General features: G+C 40.3%; 1 protein-coding gene across 1 annotated transcript; it reads left to right on the plus strand.

Annotated features, from left to right (window-relative positions):
* The first annotated feature begins 116 nt into the window (after window positions 1-116).
* espnla (espin like a) lies at window positions 117-20,643 on the plus strand. Its single transcript, XM_025007828.2, has 11 exons — window positions 117-762; window positions 2,427-2,617; window positions 4,878-5,064; window positions 5,151-5,333; window positions 5,485-5,616; window positions 12,677-12,838; window positions 12,927-13,068; window positions 13,214-13,383; window positions 14,804-14,968; window positions 15,692-16,650; window positions 19,487-20,643. Exons 1-11 carry the CDS (start codon window positions 469-471, stop codon window positions 20,016-20,018), a joined length of 3,117 nt encoding a protein of 1,038 aa, XP_024863596.1. The 5' UTR covers window positions 117-468; the 3' UTR covers window positions 20,019-20,643.
* Window positions 20,644-20,775: the final 132 nt, after the last annotated feature.

Genomic DNA, 20,775 nt, shown 5'->3' on the forward strand with positions numbered 1-20,775 from the left:
AGATTATTATATTGCACATGTTAATCATCTCTTCTCTGTGATTAATTTTTAAAATAGTCCAGAAAAAATCCTCATTGTATTCCACTGTGCCTTGGCTCTTGACTTCTCCCATTACTTAAGTTTCCATGCTGCCTCAGCTGCCCCATCTCCACTCGAGCGTGTCTACTTGTGCCAACATATGGTCACCGCCGCACAAAAACAGAGCAGGAGGCCACGAGCGCTGCACCTCCACCTGTCTTTCATTACCTTTCTACGCTGCTGGCTCTGACCCCCTTCTCTCTCCCTGACAGCCGTGCTGGCCAGCTGGCTGCTATCGGGGTGTCACTTTCCTGGCTCGGGAGGAGGCGAAGAGAACATGAAGGGGCCGTTGTTGTATAGAAGTTTGTGCATGTGAGATGGTATCTCATGGGAACGTAAAGGACTCCAGAGAGCTTGCTCTGCCGTAGCTCCCTTTAAGCAGGCGCAGAGATGGTGCTTCATCGGGCCATCCAGGCAGCTCGAGAAGGGGACCTCGCTGCTCTGAGGGATCTGGTGTCTTCCGGTTTTCTCCCCACTTCTGTCAGTGATGCTCAGGGTGCAGGCCTGGTGCACCATGCAGCCAGGTGTGGGCAGCTGGACTGCCTGCAGTTCCTGGTCAGAGACCTGGGTCTGCCAGCGGATTCTCAAGCCTTGAACGGGGCCTCACCAGCACACGATGCAGCAGCTACTGGGAACAACCGGGAACTGCAGTGGCTCATGGACCAAGGAGGCTGCAACACTGAGGCAAGCTAAACCACTTAGAGAAAGATTTCCACGTGAGGAATACTGAACTCTGACTGAGCTGATTAAAAACCCTCGCCTGATAATGCAGATCCCCTTCATGCCCACAGCTCAGACCTTAAAGCAGGGAGGGCATCTTGTTTTATCCATTAGTCCTGTGGTGCACAGGTTGGGCTTCTGGGTTCTCTGATCAGTGCCATATCTGGGAAGTTTTTGAAGCTCAGGTGTTCCAGGATGTGCAGTTGCATTATGGGTGTATGCTTGGTCTGCATCATTTAGCTGGGTTTGATATGTCAAACGTTCATTCAGCCATAACCTAAAGTTGTTCCAGCAGAATACGGCTTAATATTGAGATGATCATTTCTACTCATCTCACCTGTCAGTGGTTCCAGTGTTGTGACCGATCTGATCTACATTTGTTCTACAATGCAGAACTTACCCATGTGCAGCTGTCTGCAGAGTTGAGGCAGAGCAACACAAGTCTCTCTGTGCTGCTTAACTTTATTGAAACAGTTTGTAGAAATAAATTAAATATGGATGCAAATTTCATCTTTTGAATCTTTTACTATTTTTTTTCAGACTGTTTACTAAAATGATACAAATCAAGCCTTAAATAACTGTTAATTAAATGTGAATATGTCTGTTGACCTTTGGTCATCTGACTCCTCCCAAAGTGCAGTTACATCACTGCAGTTGTAAATTGTACTGTGCTTGACCTTTTCTGATGTATTACCAGCTGATTACATAATTTGTTGTGGTCTTACTGTGAATCCACTTGCGTGAGTAGCTAAGGTGATTATTTCCAGATGTCCGAGGGAAAGCTACTACTTTAACCTGCCTCAAAAATACACGTTTAAGTCTTTGTCTCTAGCTTGTCTAGGAGACCAGATGGACAGGTTTCTGATTAAAATTAAAGAGAACATTGTCAAGTTACACAAATCTCAGCTACAGCTTTGGAAACAAAATCATCCCTAGTGGCTTAATCTGTTGTTTGAATGTTCTGATAATAAAGTCAATCACAGTGCATGGACTCCCCATGGAATATGATGCCTGCAGATGACATTGTGATCTGTAGTGAGAGGAGGGTAGCAGGAGGTATGCTTTGGAGAGAAAAGAAATCAAAGTCAGTTGAAATGAGAGAAAATCCATGAGTGTGAATGACAGGGAGATGGATAGAACAGTAAAGCTGCAACGACTAGTGGCACTGAAGGTGGATGAGTTTAAGTAACTGGGATCAACCATCCAAAGCAACAGACAGAGCAAAAGAGGTGAAGAGGAGGGTGCAGGCAGGGTGGAGTGGATGTAGAGGAGTGTGATTTGTGACAGAAGGAGAGTTACAACATGAGACCTATGATGTATGATTTGGAGTTGGTAGCTCTAATAAAATATCTGGAGGTTGCAGAGATGAAGTACATTAGATGGACAGCTCATGTTTGGAGACAAAGTTAGAGAGGCAAAGCTTAAATGGTTTGGATGTGCAAAGAAGGGGGAAGAGGAAGACCACAGAGAAGGTTCATTAATGTAGTGAAGAAGGATATGCAGAGGACTAGTGTGACAGAGGACGATGCTGGGGGAGGGGGAGGTGATCTGTGGAGATGGCTGAAAGAAGGGGAAGCTCTTCCATTTGTCTGCACCTCCCTCAGCATCTGTTTGTGAATGTTTTCCAGCACAAGGATGCTGCCGGTGCCACAGCCCTTCACCTGGCGGCTCGGTTCGATCATGTGGAGGTGGTTCAGTGTCTGCTTTCTGCTGGTGGAGTGGCCGAAGTGGAGACAAACTGTGGAGCTGTACCTGCACACTACGCTGCAGCCAACGGGGGTCTCACCTGTTTAAAACTCCTCATCCAGGAGGCACCTGGGTGAGCTTACTGTTCTTGATTTCTAACATTTTGGCCCTGCAGCATCGTCCATGGCCCAACCTCAGATATGTTATCAACAATTAGAAAAGCTGGTGTTCTGGAACATCTGACTCACCGTTATGAATTTTATATTCCTCATTCAAAAAAATATCACCAGACCCACTTTAACAATTCTTTCTTCTACTCCCATCATCTAGTCAGATATTTGCTTTGTTCAGTGCTTTAGTTTGAGACAAACTGATTTTTTTTTTGATTATTTGTTGTGCACTGACAAACAAAAGATCCTGAATTATCAGCAAATATACATAAACGACTTGTGTTTTTTTCTTCTATGCCATGTTTTTAAAAAAATCTGGAAACCTTCAAAGCAGGTAACGATTGACCAGTGTAATGTCTCAGCAGGAAAGGTAAAACTGTTGCACTGGTGGCTCTGTATCAGTTTAGTTCACCTTGTGATGACCCCAGCAGGTGATACCCTGCAGTCAGGTGAAACTGAAAATAAAAGGCCGCCCACTGGTCTCTGACAGTGGAACACTGACAGCTCACTGTAAGAATATCCTTTTTATGAACATAAAGCCACACAATGATTTTCACTCTAAATATTCCCTGCAGCTGTTTGAGCTGTTCGTTGGTCCTGTAAGAATGCTGAAAATTATTTATTATTAAGTTTATTTCTAAACCAAACATGTGGCGAAGTTATGTTAAATCATGTGAGATTACATTTTGATCTTTTTTTGAGCTTTAAACATACAGTTACATTAATAGGGACACTAATCACACTTTTTGTTGCCTTTTTAATCAACAACTTGCTATTTTAATTATAGAAGGATAACATAAGACTAATAAATAAATATAAAGATACCTAAATCAAAAAGGTAAAAATGAGAGAGGAAGGGGATTGCACTACAATAGGATGTTTACTATCACTGTTTATTATTATCGCCTGCCACCAAAGATGAAACGTGTGATAACAAAATATCTCATAAACTATTGGATGGATTTAATGAAACTTTCAGAAAGTCATCATAAGTAATAAGCTTTTGCAGTCACCTGATTTCAAGATGGCCACCACAGCAAAGTGACCTTAGCCAACATAAAAATGGCTCTAACTCAGTCAGGTACAGATACTGGTGTGGTACTAACTGAGAGTCATTCCTAACACATCTCACCAGATCTTGAAATACTGCACAAGACTGCATAAAATGTCAAAGCATTTGGCCAAAATAGCTATAACTCTGTGTCATTTCTCATCCTAAGATGATCTAATGATGTGGATGTTTTGAATTTTTTCAAGGACTGTTAGGCCTTTGTGACTCATAAAGAAATTCATTTTAAAAAGAAAATATAAGAAAAATTGGTAAAAACTAAGGTATTTTTCCACAAATCATCCCAGCTTATAGCTGATTTGTTTATTAAATAACTGCTTGAGTCAACACGTTCCAACCTTAAAGCATCAAAAACTGGAATAAACTATTTTTCTGTTGAATAACAATTTGACTGGAATCTTTTCCTGTTTGACAGTGTTTTTCTTTTTGCACTCCAAAACATTACACTTGCCAGCTTTTTGGTGATTTTGGAAGAGGATCGAAAATTCCCTCCTGCTAAGACAGCAGCAGCTGGACAAGGCGATAGGTTTCTTTTCACCGTCATATAAATACCCGATTGTCCTCCTGCTCCGTGCTCACCGTGTCACAGGAGAGCCGCTCTGTATTCCTCATGATGCCTGTGAGACTCAGGCTGCTGCATGTGACCAGCACAAAGCTCTGCTTCTGTTAAGGTGCAGTATTTTGGATAAGGTCAATAAAAGAAAAGGAGGTCCAGCAGGATTGATCTCTGGGGCTGTAATGAAAGATAATTAACTGCACTATTTATATAATACAACACAGATTTTCTGCTGATGCCTTAACTTTAAATGTGACAATAGCTCCTAGCTAACTTTAATCAAGCTTAGCCAACACAAAAATGGCCATGACTCAGTCAGTTTTACAGATATTTATTTTTAGCAGGCAATATGCATTCCTTCAAGGAATTCTAGGCCTTTTATTCCTATCGCTTTTGTTTTTTTTGGTTCAATTCCCTATCCAGTGAAGCCAAAAATGAAATTTTTCTTAATCAAACTAGCTCGAATATCTTAAAATACCTTATCGCATAACTACTTGATGAAGAAGAACTTGCCTCTCTGCCCTTACAGTCTATTTTTAAAAGTCTGATCATGAACCTGAGATCCTGAGTCCTTGTTGTTTTCGTATGTTGAGCACAGGTGTGTGAACCACCAAACAGATCTGGGTGCTACCCCCCTGTATCTGGCCTGCCAGGAGGGGCACCTGAATGTTGCAGAGTACCTGGTGAAAGACTATGGGGCCGACGTCCACCTGAGAGCCCACGATGGGATGACCTGCCTGCACGCTGCTGCTCACATGGGCCACGAAGCTGTGGTGGCGTGGCTGGTCAGTAGGAAGGCGCTGATTCATGTTACCGTTCTTTAAGGTGCTTCCAACACAGGCTGTTTGTTGTGGTTTTTAACTCCAAACAGGTGACCTGCACTGATGTGGGCTTGGTCTGCCAGGACAGAGAAGGAGCGACTCCTCTGCACTTTGCTGCCAGCAGGGGGCACTATTGTATCTTGGAGAAACTGCTTCATATGGGTTCAAAGGTCATCAAGGATTACTGGGGAGGGACCCCTCTTCATGATGCTGCAGAGAATGGAGAGCTGGAGGTTGGACTCAGTTATTCTTGTTGTTGTGGTTTGTTTTTTAATGTTTTTTAATGTTTTGAATTTTGTTCTAGGATACTTTTATTAAACATTATTTTACCCATATTATCACCATTTGCTCATGTATTTTAAATTGTCCCATTTGCTCTTCCAGTGCTGTAAAATCCTGTTGGCTAATGGGGCAAACCCTGCAGATCAAGACATTGATGGGTTCACAGCAGCAGACTTAGCAGAGTACAATGGACACTCTGAATGTGCCAGATATCTCTGTGCCAAAGAGAAAAATGTAAGTTCTCTGTCTCAGCCACAGTTGACATTATTTTGCATGTCCCTGCTTTGTGTCCTCTCTCTGTGCCTTTGGCCAGCTGTTTGGTCTTGACGTGAAAATGAAAGCTTGAATGGGGAGTGCGGTCAACAGCAAACATCTGGAAGATCCTGGGACCTCGGTGTATTTCATTCAGGTCAAGCCCGTTATTCTCCTGAGCAGTGCTCCTCCACTCAGCCTGATTGCGCTGCTCTCGGCTTAAGAGTTCTAGGAGACCGGGAGGATGAAGGCTGTTGTGTTTAATAAGGCATTACAGGCCATGATGGCATGCGCTCTGGAAGAGATTCTTCTTTCTTGCCACCGAGGACTCACAGAGGAGATTAGCTCTTTTGTTTGTAAAGCACGACACTCCTTAATGCGATGAATATTTTAGTGGCGACAACTTGACATTAGATGAGATCTCGAATTTGTTTTTTTTTCTTTTCTTTTGGTACAGAAAATTGTAACTTACGAATGAAACCGAAGTGTTGTTGGGTTGGTTTTAAATAGGAAACAGAATGTGTTGAGCTGAAGGACCCCATGAAGATTTTTCTGTCAACACTCATGTCAAACCTTAAAGCTTCACAGCTGTTCACTCAATCTTCCATCACACTTCAATCACCTATGATGAGAGCTAAACACAGATGAACTCAGAGTAACCACAGCTGCTGGTCAATAGAAGTCATGAATAAGTCATCAGGGCAGGGTAGCACTCATACATAAAGAGGATGATAATGGGGAAGCAGTGAGGCGTGGCCGCCAAGCTCTCCTTCAGAAACAATCAACAATAGGAGCTAATTATCGCAGTGGCCACTATGGCATCAGATGCCGTTGAAGCCGCTGTGAGCCGGGGGCCTATCGGTTACCTCTCTCTCGCGGCTCAGATGGAGGGCCCAGGGCCTGAGCTTGATATGAGATCCTCAGGTTTATGTTTCAGCGTTTTCACCGTTTTGATGCCTGGAACCAGCAACTCTATCCCTCTGAAGACCAGGAGAGCAGGATGTCATCAGCTTCAAACACACACTTTAAAGTCTGTTGGGTTTTTTTTTCAGTGACTTAGAAGTGTTATGATTGTCACCTCCAGGGACTGTGTAATGTTGGTCGCAGATAAAATGGAGGATTGTGTTTCCTGGCAGTGTGCTGTGTGAGACGAATACAACAGCTTGATGTGAACAAAGAGCTCATCTTAACTGAGAGGCTGAAATAATCTAACATTGTTTTAAATCCTCAATATTTAGAGGAGGGGACCTTGTAATGCTTTAAAACAGGGGTCTCCAATCCTGGTCCTCGAGGGCCACTATCCTGCATATTTTCCTTGTTTCCCTGCTCCAACACACCTGATTCAGTGGTTAAATTACCTCTTCATGTTCTGCAGAAGCCTGTTGTGTTGGAGCAGAGAAACAAGTAAAACATGCAGGATGGTGGCCCTCGGGGACCAGGATTAGAGACCACTGCTTTAAAACCTGCTGTGCCAAGCATGAGCTGTTCAAAAAGACAAAAGATGTTCCTTAATTACATTTCTGCTGATGGGTCATGTTTGCAAAGTGCTGCTTTGTTCAAAGGTTATATCAGGTCTAAAGTGGCAGTCAGATCATGTAATTTCCCAGTGGTGACCTGAATGGTTAGAGAGATGCGTTTATGTTGTCTTTGTGCGTGCTGGGATTGTTCACACTGAGGTCAAACGCTTTCTACGCTGTCAAAACTCCTTCTGCAACTCAGTAACAGCTGCCAAAAAAAAATAATTAAAAATTGGTGCTGATTGAGCTTCTCTTCTCACTCATTTTACTTACATTCATTGAGTTTGAACCAAATATGCTGTTATCAGAAAATTCAGTCATTTTTAGAAATGTGTTGTTTCCATTGAAAAATTCAGATTCTTTTTCTTTAGAAACAAAACTCCAAGCGTAATAACCTTTTGTTTAATATAATTATTGATAATAAGTTAAAAATTGATGTGGTAGTAGCTGAGAGTCATTGACAACACTTACTCTGAGAGCTAGAACATTTTGTGAGATCTTGCATCAGGTTGACCGTAACGTCATTTACAAGGTTTGACCTAAGCAGCTAAAATGTCCTCTCTTCTCATTAGAAGATGATCTTAGTTTAAAACTCTGTAATGAAGAGCAATATGAATTCCTTCAAGGGATGGTAGGCCTTTAATTATAATAAGAAAAATATGAATCTTCTTGAAAGAATATAATAAACTCTCTAAGTCTTCACTTCAATAAAAATGAAAGAAAATAAAAGAATTCAGCCAAACCTTTCAGCATCTCAGGTGAACATATTCAACAGTTGGATAGGTGTAAGATTTAAAAAGACTATATATATATATCATTATCAGAATAAAGGCAAAATGCTGCTAATCAAATGTTGCAAAAACATAAATGGTTTTAAATCGGTCAATTTTAGAAATTTTGAGCTAAAACTTGATGTGGTAGTAGATGAGGGTTATGTTCAGCATATATTTGACAGCTAATACATCGATGTGGCCAATTGACCAAACCAACTACAACTGTGTCATTTCTCCACATAAGATGATCTTAGTTTAAAACTGGCAGCAGGCGATATGCATTTAGGCCTTTAATTTGTTCAGAGTTTAAATGTAAATGATAAAAATGTGAGTTTTGGTTTAGTTTTTGTTGTGGGCGACTACTTGAACTTAAAAGCTTGTCGAGGATATCTTAAACACCAAAAGTTTCATCGGGAAACAGATAACCAGATCTTTAAAAATAAGCTCCTCAGAGGCGAAGGGAATAATTAAAAGGAGAGTCTCTGCTTGGAGAATTAGCTTTTCTGTTTAAGATGCCAAGGTGGAAAAATACCTTGAGCACACAGGGATAAAATGTCCTAATTTCCAGCTGCTCTGACACGTCTTCCGCTGATACTTCCCTTCGTGCTACAACATGACCATTTGTTTATCCATGCATTAGTGACATTACCAGCCACCCTATCCTTTCCCCTTAATTATTAACAGCGCTCTCCGATCAGAGGTTATTGTTTATTGCCTGTCGGCTCCTGGCTACTGGTGGAGATGCTGGCGATGGTTTTAAACAAGTGGCCAGAGATCTTAAGGCAGCGTCACATCCTCGGCCTGGAATGGACCCCTCCGGACATCTGGCTGTGTGAGTCTGTACCTGAACAGTGCCAGGCGATGTGTGCTGGGAGAGCTGCGTAAGGTTAGTCGGTTCCAGGCTGATCAAGCTGGATATTGTTAGAAGCTGTAAGCTGCTTCAGCTCATTCTTGCTCTGTTTATGTGTTTTATTGCCTTAATCTCTATGAGCAGTAGGAAGTGACTTGTCCGGCTAAGTAAATATTTTCGTACAAAGAAAGGAGGGTTTTGTCCATTTTGCCCAAGAGGCTCTAGCTGGCAGATGTTTTGGCAGCATTTTGCCTGTTTTCTGATTAGTTATTGCCTCTTACGGTCAGGAATGACTAATACTCCAGGCTCATGGCTGTACTTTATTTTGTTATTGTTGACTTTTGCTAAGTGGAGTTCTGCACTGGTATTAGAAAAAAAAAGGTTTTTAATCCAAAATTTATTATAGTTTTCCTTTATAAGTAGAAGTAATGAAATTCATTTATTTCTTATTTGTTTTCCAATGATGAGTGCAAAGAAATGTTGTAAGTGTTGGCAAACACACTTTCTGTCAGTTATTAGCCTCAGAAGCATTCAACTCTGGGGAGGAAACCTGAGATTGTTCGGACATGTGAGTGGAAATGTATTTACACTATAGTGTTCTGTGTATAATGCACACCCACTGTATACATTCCACGCTGCAATTTATCACCAGGAACAGAAGTATTTCATGTGGAAGCAGGTTGTTTTAATGATTGATTCCAGAGTGCAGAGTTACAAGATGTGTTTTAAGTACACATGGTGTTCTGAAAAGCTTAAGCTCTCTTGTGGCTCGACCCACAGGGACCAAAGATTACTACATGTTAGGCAGTAAGACAGCACTGAGTAGCTGTTTCCTAATTCTTGGCTGTCAATCTGTACTGATCAGGGTCTTTGTGGTCTTCAGCACAGGGAGAGTCACTCCGAGCCAAACATAGGCTATCTGTAGCTGCATGGCAATTGTGACGGGGGGTGCTGATGAAAACCAAATGTTTTCTGGCCAATAGGTCTAATTGAACACACACACAAGGTTCACTGCTGCTTTTAGGACATTGAACTGTTACGAGAAGGTTCACAAGGCTCCCCCTTCCCTTTTCCAGGCCCTGATGTTGTTTATCTATTTATGGATTGCACAACTTCTGGGAAGTCGTCCCCCCACTGCCTGAGCAGTGTCACAGCATATTTCATGTTGCTCCACATCAAAGTGCTGTGTGTGAGGAAATGGCATGGACCACCTCACGGATATAAAGCACAACAGCGTGCAGCAGCAAATTAGGTCAGCCTTTGATGTTCTGGTTACTAATAATATCCTTGGCGAGCTGAATTTGATATGCATTGTGTATGGAGCACATTAAGACAAAGCAGGTTCATTAAAGGGAGCCTAAATGTTTCCATATGTCCTCTTTAGAGTAGTGTGAAATGCTGCCACTTAGTTAAGCTCAATGCCATCTCAAACACTTCTTTTGCTATTTTCTAGGAAGCCTTCAGGTCTTCAAATTGTATATAAATAAATAAATAAATAAATAAATAAATAAAAATATATATATACTTATATACACACATACATATAAACATATATATATATATATATATATATATATAATATGTATGTGTGTGTATATAAGTGTATATGTTTGTGTGTGTGTGTTGACTTCATTGCTCACATTTTCTTTTGTTGTTCTAAATAAATATTCAGAAATCAAATGGTTTTTTTGTTTTTTTAAAGCCTGCAAAAATCAATCTTCCTATTTCCATTCTTATCTCCTTAATTAACACTCCACGTTTTTTGTCCTGTATTTGCTTCGAATAGAAGCAGGTACAGTGGAGGGGACAAGTATCCAATCGAATCTTGATTGTTTACTCCGCACAGTTTGATCTTTTATTTTCCCCTAAATCCAGTGGTGCTCAGAGAAGTGGTAAAACTTAAACTGCCTCTGTTATAAAAGCGACATGTCCAGCTGCTCCGGCAGACGAATTCTCTTTATTCCGATTCTGTAGTGCTTGCAAATTGTCACATCACTTGTGCTGTTTGACCTCAGGTTGTAACCATGACTAAAAAAATAAGAACTACTACAGAAGAGATCCAGATGCTGCATTCTGCTGAGACCTACAGACCACAGGATGAGACAGCTATGTCAATTTGTATTTTAAGGAAGCTTAAGGTCTATCCACAGATGAAAACTGGAAGACCCTTTCCTCATCGTGCAGGTATTTTGGAGAGTAGTCTCTGGTATAGACGACCTGTGGCTGGTTTACCTTCGTTATAGGTAGTATCTCATTCGGCTACAACTGTTGGAAACTAGTTGGCGAATAATTGCAAAAAAAAATAGGCAAGTTTTCAGTTGCAGCCTCAGTGAAATCTGAGATTTTGTGACCAAGCAACGAGCGAGTTGTGCTGCCGCATTTTGCATGGACAATTTCTGAAAATCACAGCCTGTTTTCATGTAAACTGTATCCTAGGCTGTGCACGTTGTTTTTTGTTGCTCACTTCCACCCACGTTGTACCCACCTTGGCAGCCGCCCCACATTTATGATTTAATCTACTAGAGAACACTTTTGATAAGAAGATTTGGATGATTTGGACTAGGTCTTTAAGAATGATCTATGATCAGTGTGGTTTTTGGACCTGAAGATTCAAGGCTGTAGGCTCAAATGTTTTCTGTCAGCGGAGAGATCCAGTGGCGTCAAAGTACAGCTCTAGTGCTGTAGAGTTATGGAAACTAAATTGAGAAGGATTCATAATGCCCACAACAACCTTAATGAGGGAGAAATTGTCACACATAAGTGTTAAGGGATCATTATGTCTAAACTTGAGTAGTTCAAAGAACAAATACAACAAAATCCAATACACCCTGAAGAATAGGCGGACATAATCCGTATACCAGATTATACTCTGCACTACATTACTGAACATTTCTAGAATTTTCTGAAATCGTCTGTAGGATATGACTCAGTGTTTTTCAAAACATGTAACATTAATAAATAGGAATTTAAAATAGTCAAAGTACCTTGTGAAACGCTGAGCAACATTTCAGAACCATCTCACAGATGAAATGAATTATTAGCTGATATGAGGAATCTTACAGTGCTGTGCAAAACTTTTGAGCCCCTTGATGCATTCATTTTTGGCACCCACTTTATTTCTGTTCAGGATCTCACCAAAGGTTGGTGCCCATCCAACTTACAAACACAAGACAGACAGCTGTTTCATACCCTCTAACTTAATATCAATTTAGGTTCTCCAATTAACATAGCATGCACATTTTTGGATTGTGGAAAGAAATCAGAGTACCCTGAGAAAACCTACACATACACTAAGAGAACCAAAGACCTTGGACCAAGAATGTCGTTTTTCTTAATAGTTTACTACCTAAGAGCAAAACTTTGCTATAATCTTTTAAAGTGGTCTTGACCAATAGTTCTTCAGCCTTTCTGATAATTTTTTAAAGCTTTTCGTTGGACTTTTGTGGCTTTTTCACTCATTTTTGGTTCAGTGCATGACCATTTTCAGAGAAAAGGGTTGTTTGTTCAGCCAGGTAATTTTAACATAAGAAGCATTTAGGTGCAAAATGGCTCCTAAACTCAAATAATGAAACAGTGTTGTGTCCACTCATAATGAGCAACTTAAAAAAGGCTCTTTATCATTAGCATCCTGTCACATTTCCTCAATCAGATCTTTTTCACAGTACAGTATCACTGTCATAGAAGTTGTAAAAAACGATTATGAAAAATAAGGATTAGATGTGCTGCTGTCATGCCAGTAAATGTGCAGTTCCTCTGAAACACTGTAAGATTACAACAAGAGTAATGTTACAGAACAGTTTAAAAGCAGTGAATTGTCTTCCTGTCTGCAGTAAAATATAATATACAGCTAAAAACTCTCTGATTGCCCTTTGAAGCACTGCGTATCTGTGTGATGTTTTCAGACGTGTGCAAATAAGCCCATTGAGTTCATCGTGCCGGTGGAGGAGGAGGTGAAGGTGAAGCCGACGGTGTTGTTTCAGCACAGCACAGAGGACTACTATGGGAGCCTGAGCAAGGACTGCAGGGTCAGGCGCAGCAGTAACGCACACATGGATAGTTTAAAGGTAAGTGTAGGTTCGGATAAGTGTCCTGCTTCTTTCTGTACTCCTAACTTAAAGTAGAATGACCGTTTCATCTTTGTGTCCAAATGAGCAACCTGAGTGTGAGGAGCCGCCACAGGCCAGATACCCTCCTCCCCCTCCTGCACCTTCTTTAGCGTGTGCTTCGTCCCCTCCTGTCTGGCCCAGAAGGACAGCAGTCAGCAGAATAGAGCAAGTTCAAATTGCAACATCTGGTGAGAGAAACATTCCTGTTTATCTTGTTCAGTTACTTAGTAAAACAAGGCAACAAGGAGCTTATGCTGTTTAGTATTTTCTGCTGGTGCTTTTTATCTGCTCTGAAGTGAAGGGAAGAGATATTACAATCATTTTGTACTTCAGTTATTAAAGGTTTTCATCAATCCAAGGAAGCTGGGAGTGAGATACCTGACTTTGATGATAAAACAGCTCCTGATAAGAAACTTCTGTCTGGAAGAAACCTACTGGGTGACATGAAGTCCATTAAATCTTTGAGTGAGTCGGGAATGTCAGGGGTCTTCAGTGGACAAGCAGTAAGTTTACATTTGTCTTATGCTTCATACAATATTGCACAAAAGTACCAAACCACCCTCTTTTAATGATATTCCCTGAGTGTCTTGTAATCTTTTAAAGTGGTCTTGAGGCTGTCAGAAAGTTGGTCGAAGTTTAAACTTTGGCTGCTTTTTCACTCATTTTCAGTTCAGTTCTTATACTTGACTGTTGTCAGAGGAATGAGATCTTCTGTTACCCGGATACAAGCGGCTAACATGAGCTTCTTCCATAGGGTGGCTGGGCTCAGCCTTAGAGATAAGGTGATGAGCTCTGTCATCCGGTGGGGAGCTGCTGCTCCTTCACATCAAAACGAGTTGGCTGAAGTGGTTCAAACATCTGGTTAAGATGGCTCCTGGATGCCTCCCTTTTAAGGTTTCCTGGCACACCCTACTGGGAGGAGACATAGGGGCAGATCCAGATTTCGCTGGAGGGATCTTATATTCTTGCTGGCCTGGGATCCTCCTGGAGATGCTATAGAATGTCCCTGAGAAAAGGGATATCTGGGTTTCCTTCCTGGCCTTGTTGCCCCATGACTCAATCACGTATAATAGATGGATGGATGGGATTTTTTGTTTATTAAGCCACCTAACCCTAATATAGGAGTTTGAGTTTCATCTAACCTCAGAGGATGAACCATTTTTTGTATGTAAAATTAATAAAGACAGCTAACCAAAAACTTGTTTTAATTCTATTTTTTGTTGTTAGGTAAAAGCTCAGCATATAGTACAGTAGATCTGTCATGTCCCATGTCATGTCTTTGCTGGATTTTCTTTTAAAATGTATTCATGAAGTCCATTTCAGGCAGAGGTCAAAGCTTATTTCTTTAGCACATTTAAAAACAACCATAGTTGGCCAAAGTGCTTTACACAGTAGGAAGTCAATAATTCAACAATTAAAAAAACAATAAAACACTAAAACACAATACAACCAAAGTTAAAAAGAAATAAATACATCAGGTAACTTGTATGATAAAAACCAAGATGTTCTGTACATTTTAGACCCTGATCATCTGCTGTAAATCTTTCTAGACCTAACACTTATTATTTTGTCATCCACGAATGCAGGTTTGTTCATTTTAAAACCCATACTGGACATTAAAGCCATGTTATGGCAAATTTTAACTTCTAACTCTTCAGAAAACAATTAGTATTTGCAAAAATAATAGTTTATGCCTATCAAGCTGTCTTATCTATGATTTCTTTGTGTGCAAAATTAACTGAAAAAACATGGAAAAACTATGCACTCTTGCAATCACTTTAAAAGATTACAAGAATATCTGGGTCTTCTGAAGCAAAATATACCAAACTGAGGAATGACTCAACACTTTCACTGTCAGTTGTGTATTCTACCTCTTTTTGCATGTTCTTTATTTAGATAAATATAACTCTGGGTTTTTTCTAGAGTAAGATGGTGGTCCTGCCAACTGAGGAGGCCAACCTGTCAGACATAGACTATCTGGTGCCCACCCACGATGAGAAAGGTCACCCTATCGCTGAGTGGAAGAGGCAGGTCATGGTGAGGCAACTGCAGGCAAGGCTGCTGGATGAAGAGGATCAGAGGAGACGGGTAATGTCACTGCAAACACTGAACAGGGTATAATATAATGTAGAGGATTAATGCTGATCATTTCCAGCTCATTTTAAATGAAAACGCTGTATAATTAGCTAAAAATTTTTGTATTTAATGAGACGATTTGAAAACTTGTGAATTGACATGACAAAAATGTATGAAAATAAAATGTTCAAATCTGCCTAAAATGCATTGCAAACCATTTATTGGACGTCTGAAACTCCAGCAGCTGCTCTCCTCAGTTCCTAGACATTTACAGACTGTTGTTAAAAGAAGAGGAGATGCTTCACAGCGGGAAGTGTGGACTTGTCCCAATATTTTCGGAATTGGGGTTGTAGTTGTTGATCAATAAAATGTCTGAGAGTCTGTCAGTTAAAAGCTGTTCAGCCTCTCATAAACAAATAGTCTTTGAACCAGTTCAAACTATAATGAGAAAAGCACAAACTGTGGTGTGAGGTTTTAATGCAGTTTTAAATGTACATAACTAAAAAAATTCAAGTCACCATTTACTTTGAATTGCTCCGAACAAATCATTCACACGTAACACACTGCGAGTCAAGTTATAGTTTTGAGGTTTGGATGAGGAATGAGTTGCAGTTTTACTGTATCATTATTTTTTTTCCTTTCATGCCAAAGTTATTCAAAATGTTTGACAGACTTTATAATGACACTGTGTATTCATCTGTCTGCTGTTTGCCTCTTTATTTTTTATTTTTACAGGAAAATGGGAACAAATATGCCAAAGTGAACTGGAGGTACTCCCAAGCCCACAATGCCATCCTGGGGCCCTCTGGTGAGCTGTTGACTGAGGATGACCTCATCTATCTGGAACAGCAGATTGCCAACGTCTCCATGCAGAGGAACTGTGAGGGCTATGAGCTGGAGCTGGCTCGTCTCGCTGAGGAGCTCAGGCACATCCTCCCAGCTCCCATAGTCAACATCACCGTCAACACACAGTTCAGAAACTTCCAAAGTCAGGTTCCCCTCCCTGTTTGGTGTGGCAGGATCTCAGGCATTGTGAAGAGCATGTCTCTGCTCATGACCAACCTGACAGACCAGCCCTACTGCAAGATGCCCAACACTGAGCTCATCACTGTGTTTTCTCAGGCTCCGGACAGACAGATTTCCACCAGAGTGCGCAGGGAGAGCATAGAGGATGAAATTCATCAATTGGGAGTGTCTGTGAGGACTTTGAAATCAAATTTTGAGGCTCAGAATGTATCTTTGCCAAATCATCCAGAGGAGCCGATCACATTTCGTCCTTCCACACAGCTTGAGGTCCCAAAATCAGACAAAGAGTCTAAAGTGCTGAAGCCAGCTCCAGAAACAGACCAGAACAGTGATTCTGGCATTGAACATGACGAAAATGGCGCAGATGTTCAGGACACCGTCAGCCTCAGGAAGGAGCGTATAGTTGTTTTGTTTTTAGGCCACTGGAAGAAATCTGCCTACGCAATTACAGTGAAGAGCAGGGATGATGTAGAGAGGAAGATGAGCAGTGAAAACCCAGCGATGGATGACAAGTCTGGTTCTGGTTGCAGGGACAGCACAGAGAGTGCCCAGTCAAATATGATGAACAGTACACTTGGTCATTTCTTCAAGCAAAGAAGTGCTGTCAACAAGATGCTGGGAAACTGGAGGAAAATGATCTCCAGTGTTCCTTCCAGACAAATACGCAGGTGAGCTGGGATGACTTGCGTTCCTCCTTACTCTTCAACAGAAACAATCCCCTAACCCAGGGATCTGCAACTTTTATAAGTAAAAGAGCCATTTTTTATCATCTCTCCTGCTAAATATAATTTGTAAAGAGCTACAAAAACTACTTGAGCCTAAAAATTAAAATAAAAGATACAACTATTTATTAAGGTTCATTTCTTAAGTTTCAGGCTTAAGATGCAAATTCTTATTTTTCTCTTTACCATATAAGAATAATTGGCTCTATGTTAGTGCAACATATTGTACTGCTTTAAATTTGACAATCTCCAAAAGATGCACAAAACTACTTCCTACTTTTACAGCAGTCTGCATTGAGTACAGTGAAAAATGTGAATTTTTATGGTGGATTTAGAGAAAAACTTCACTCATCCGTCCATCCATCTTCTTCTGCTTATCCGTGGTCGGGTCGCAGGGGTAGCAGCCTCTCCCCAGCCACTTGGGCCAGCTCCTCCGGGGGAATCCCAAGGTGTTCCCAGGCCAGCCAAGAAACAGTCCCTCCCTTCACTGTGACTCAGAAAATTGCACAAAGAAAGTAGGGAATTAGCTAATAAAACATTAGGTCAACAATAAAACTGATAACTGCATTTTAAAGACATTTTATTAAAATCTAGAGTCACATTCAGCTGATTCTGGTACTGAAATGATGGGAAGCTGGGTACACTGTTCATTCCTAATCATTGAAATGTTTGCTAATGTCTGGTGAAAAAATTTCACATTTTCAGCCCCACCACTTAAATTATTCTGCTAAAAAGATTAATTTGAACTGGAATCAGAGTTGTGTAGCCTGTACACTTTTCATAATCATAAGCAGTGTGGTTTTGTCTTGTATTTTTCAGCAACTTTGTAGACAACTCAGCTATTTGAACTCACAGGCAGTTGCCAGTAATGTTCTGTGAGGTCTTGTTTTCTGTCTGTCAGTCAGACGGTGCAGTTAACATAGCAATTAAGATCAGCTGCTTGTTTGCAGACATCTTGTGGTTCTCTATGCAGAGGGAGGGCCTGAGTGATTGAATTTACAGTAAGCTTGTTATCTCTAACTGATGAGTTTGGTGATTTTGTTAGAACAGGCAGCTGTCATATAAAATCAGCATTTTTAAAATCAGTGTGGGAGACATTTGGAAATGTCTTGAAAGGGGTTGCTAGCTGATATGCATAAATTTCAGGACTTGTTTTGTTGTTTGACAGCAACAAAAAAAACATTTAAATGAGAGCCGTCTTATCGGGAACCCGGCTGGAAGTAACATCAGGCAGAATGCAAATGATAAATGAACCTCTGAACTTCTCAAAACCTTTTTTTAATTCCAATGATCTTAAGTAAATTTATTCCATATTTCAATTTAATCTTAGCTATTATCACCCTCATCAGCAAAAACTTTGTTGTGGTAAACTGCATCTTCCTTGCCGAGCAACCAACAGAAAGTAGCTTCAACTGGTGCAGAAAGTTAACTATGTCACCAGCTAAACATGGTAACAACAGCTGAAATAAATTAGAGGCCTACAAGTAGGAATGCATACCCCCCACCATTATTCGAAGGCTTATGCAATATTGTGAGATGTCACGCTCAAAGTATGTGTTGTGAATGACCCTCATATACTACAACATCACATTTTAGCTCAATATCTATAAAGGTGACTGAGTTAGAGCCATTTTTGTCTCGGCCAAGGTGATTAGTTGTGAAGGCCATCTTGAATTGGATTGATTCCAAAGTTAATCAGTTGTAGATGTACAACCAACTATTTTTAAAAAGGTTTTCTTAAAATACATCTAATAGTTTGTGAGATATTTTACAAAGGGTTCACAGGGTTCACAGGGTTCACTCCAACAGTTAATGCTAAAGCTTTAAGCAAAGATCTCAAACACACAACTACACAATATTTTAGCTCAGTATTCGCAAATTTGACAGAGGTATAGACATTTTTGTGTGTTTTTAAGGTCAGTTGGTTGTGGTGCCAATCTTGAATTTGTTTGACTCCAAAAGTTGTAGATGTACAATCAATTATTTCCTAAAAGTTTCATTAAAATCTGTACAATGTTTAATGAAGTACTTTGCTAACAGACAAACAGGGTTTACTCCACAGAGTTTATGGCAATATTTTAAATAAAGATCTAGCACAGTGGAGTCCAATCCTGCTCCTGGAGGGCCACTATCTTGCATTTTTTGGGTGTTTTTCTGCTTTGACACACCAGATTGGAATGAATGAGTGATTAACAGACTTCAGGAGAACTTGAAGACCTCCTGAAGAGCAGAGAAACATCTAAAACATGCAGGATAGTGGCCCTCCAGGACCAGGATTGGACACCACTGATCTACCACAATCAGTTGTAGTTTAGAATATTTACTGTGGATCAGTCTCAGCGACTACCACACCAAATCTTATGTCAATATGTGTCAAATTGACAGAGTTATGTACATTTTTTTTGTGTGTTTTTTCTGGTCAACGGTTTGTGGTGGCCATCTTGAAATCTTATCTACAAAACCTAATCAGTTGTAGATGTGCATTCATGTGACTACTTTCTGCAAGTTCCATTAAAATTTGTTCAGTGGTTCATGAGATATTTTGGTGAAAGACAGACACAAACAAAAACCTTATCATCCACCTTTGCCTTCTCAACAGGTTATAAGGAGTTATATCAGCCATCAAAGCATTTTTTTGGCTTCCTGACAGATAACCTTGTGTTATAATATGCACTTCTTGGATGAATGTGTTAATATTTGGTTGACAGCTCATGATAAACTAGTATTTAGCTGCAGCCTAATGTTTCTGAGTGTTTAATAACCATGTAGTGTTTTGTGACAGGCTCCACAGGCAAAGAGCCCTCTTCTCTCCGGAGCAGTTCTTACCTCGTCTGGATGGGGTTCCTGCAGAATATGACAACCTGACTCTGGATCTCTTCATGCTGGGCTACTTTCACATCCTGGAGTTGGATTTGCCTGTGGATGAACGCAAAATGAGGCACTTGCTGTGTTTTGAGGTGTTCGATCGTGTGGGGAAGTTCCCCTGGGAGACAATCCGGGAGTTTCACAAGGCTGTTGTACAGGACATCGAGGCTGGGAACCGTGAGTGGAAGGATGGGTTTGAGGACATTAAAGTAAAGTTCTTTGGAAACACTGTGAGTGAGCCTGAAGAAACTGTTCATGTGGTGAAACACAGCCTCCCAGAGGTTAGACAAGTCCCTAAAGTCATTGTTCAGACGCCTACACCTGATGAGGGGATGTTCTATAAAGGAACTGACATTTCCAGTTTCAGTAATGAAGAAATCTGTCAGTACATTGACCGTAGTTTTGCTTTTTGGAAAGAGAAAGAAGCAGAGATTTTTGATTTTGAGTAATTTCTTGTGTCATGTTTTATACTTTTTGTATGCTTTGTAGTTAGAAAACATTGGGGATTGGTGTCAAACCTAAATATTTGTAGGATTACGAATGTAACCATTTCTACTGTAGGATTTATCTTAAAGTTTGTACAGGATGCATCACTAGAATTTTTCTTTACCTACTTTATCTGATACTGCCTGGTCTGAAATGTCATTTTTAAAAATTTATACAGCTTTATTTCACTGTGTGCATATTTAAAAATAATACAATGAATTTCGAAAGTTTGGACTCTGTTCTTTTGAGATTCTTACCAAGTCTGTGGTATCACAGTGTATTAAAAGGAATATACTAAAAGATTGACTCTAAGGTTACAGCAGCAGCACAACAAATTATGAGCTGTATAGTCAATGAGTGTTGTTTTTCTTAAAGTAAACAAGTTTGATTCGAGTTTAAACTTTTGTTTATGATATGAAAACTTTCCCAGAGTCTAGCAGAAAACAACTCATTTTGATATTACAAAATAATTCACCAGAAAAAACCCTATTTGTTTCATTAAAACGATTCTGTGATTTATTTATTTATCTTTTTTTTTATCATGTGAAGAAACACAACTAAATTCTTTTGCACCTTTACACCATTTTTTAAATCAACAAATATCAGTCCTACTTTGTTTATCTCCTGTACTGCCTTCCAATTTTTTTAAAGAATCCAAAACATGTGCTTGTGCCAGCAGCTGTGGCTGACTTTAGCACAGCGTCATCGTTGTTCCTAAAA

Source organism: Kryptolebias marmoratus, linkage group LG24 (assembly GCF_001649575.2).
Source record: "Kryptolebias marmoratus isolate JLee-2015 linkage group LG24, ASM164957v2, whole genome shotgun sequence".
Lineage (NCBI taxonomy): Eukaryota > Metazoa > Chordata > Actinopteri > Cyprinodontiformes > Rivulidae > Kryptolebias > Kryptolebias marmoratus.

Coding starts and splice junctions, on each gene's coding strand:
- espnla (XM_025007828.2), top strand. CDS start 469: ATGGTGCTTCATCGGGCCATCCAGGCAGCTCGAGAAGGGGACCTCGCT. Junction 13,384..14,803: donor GGGTCTTCAGTGGACAAGCA/GTAAGTTTACAT, acceptor GGTTTTTTCTAG/AGTAAGATGGTGGTCCTGCC. Junction 16,651..19,486: donor CCTTCCAGACAAATACGCAG/GTGAGCTGGGAT, acceptor GTTTTGTGACAG/GCTCCACAGGCAAAGAGCCC.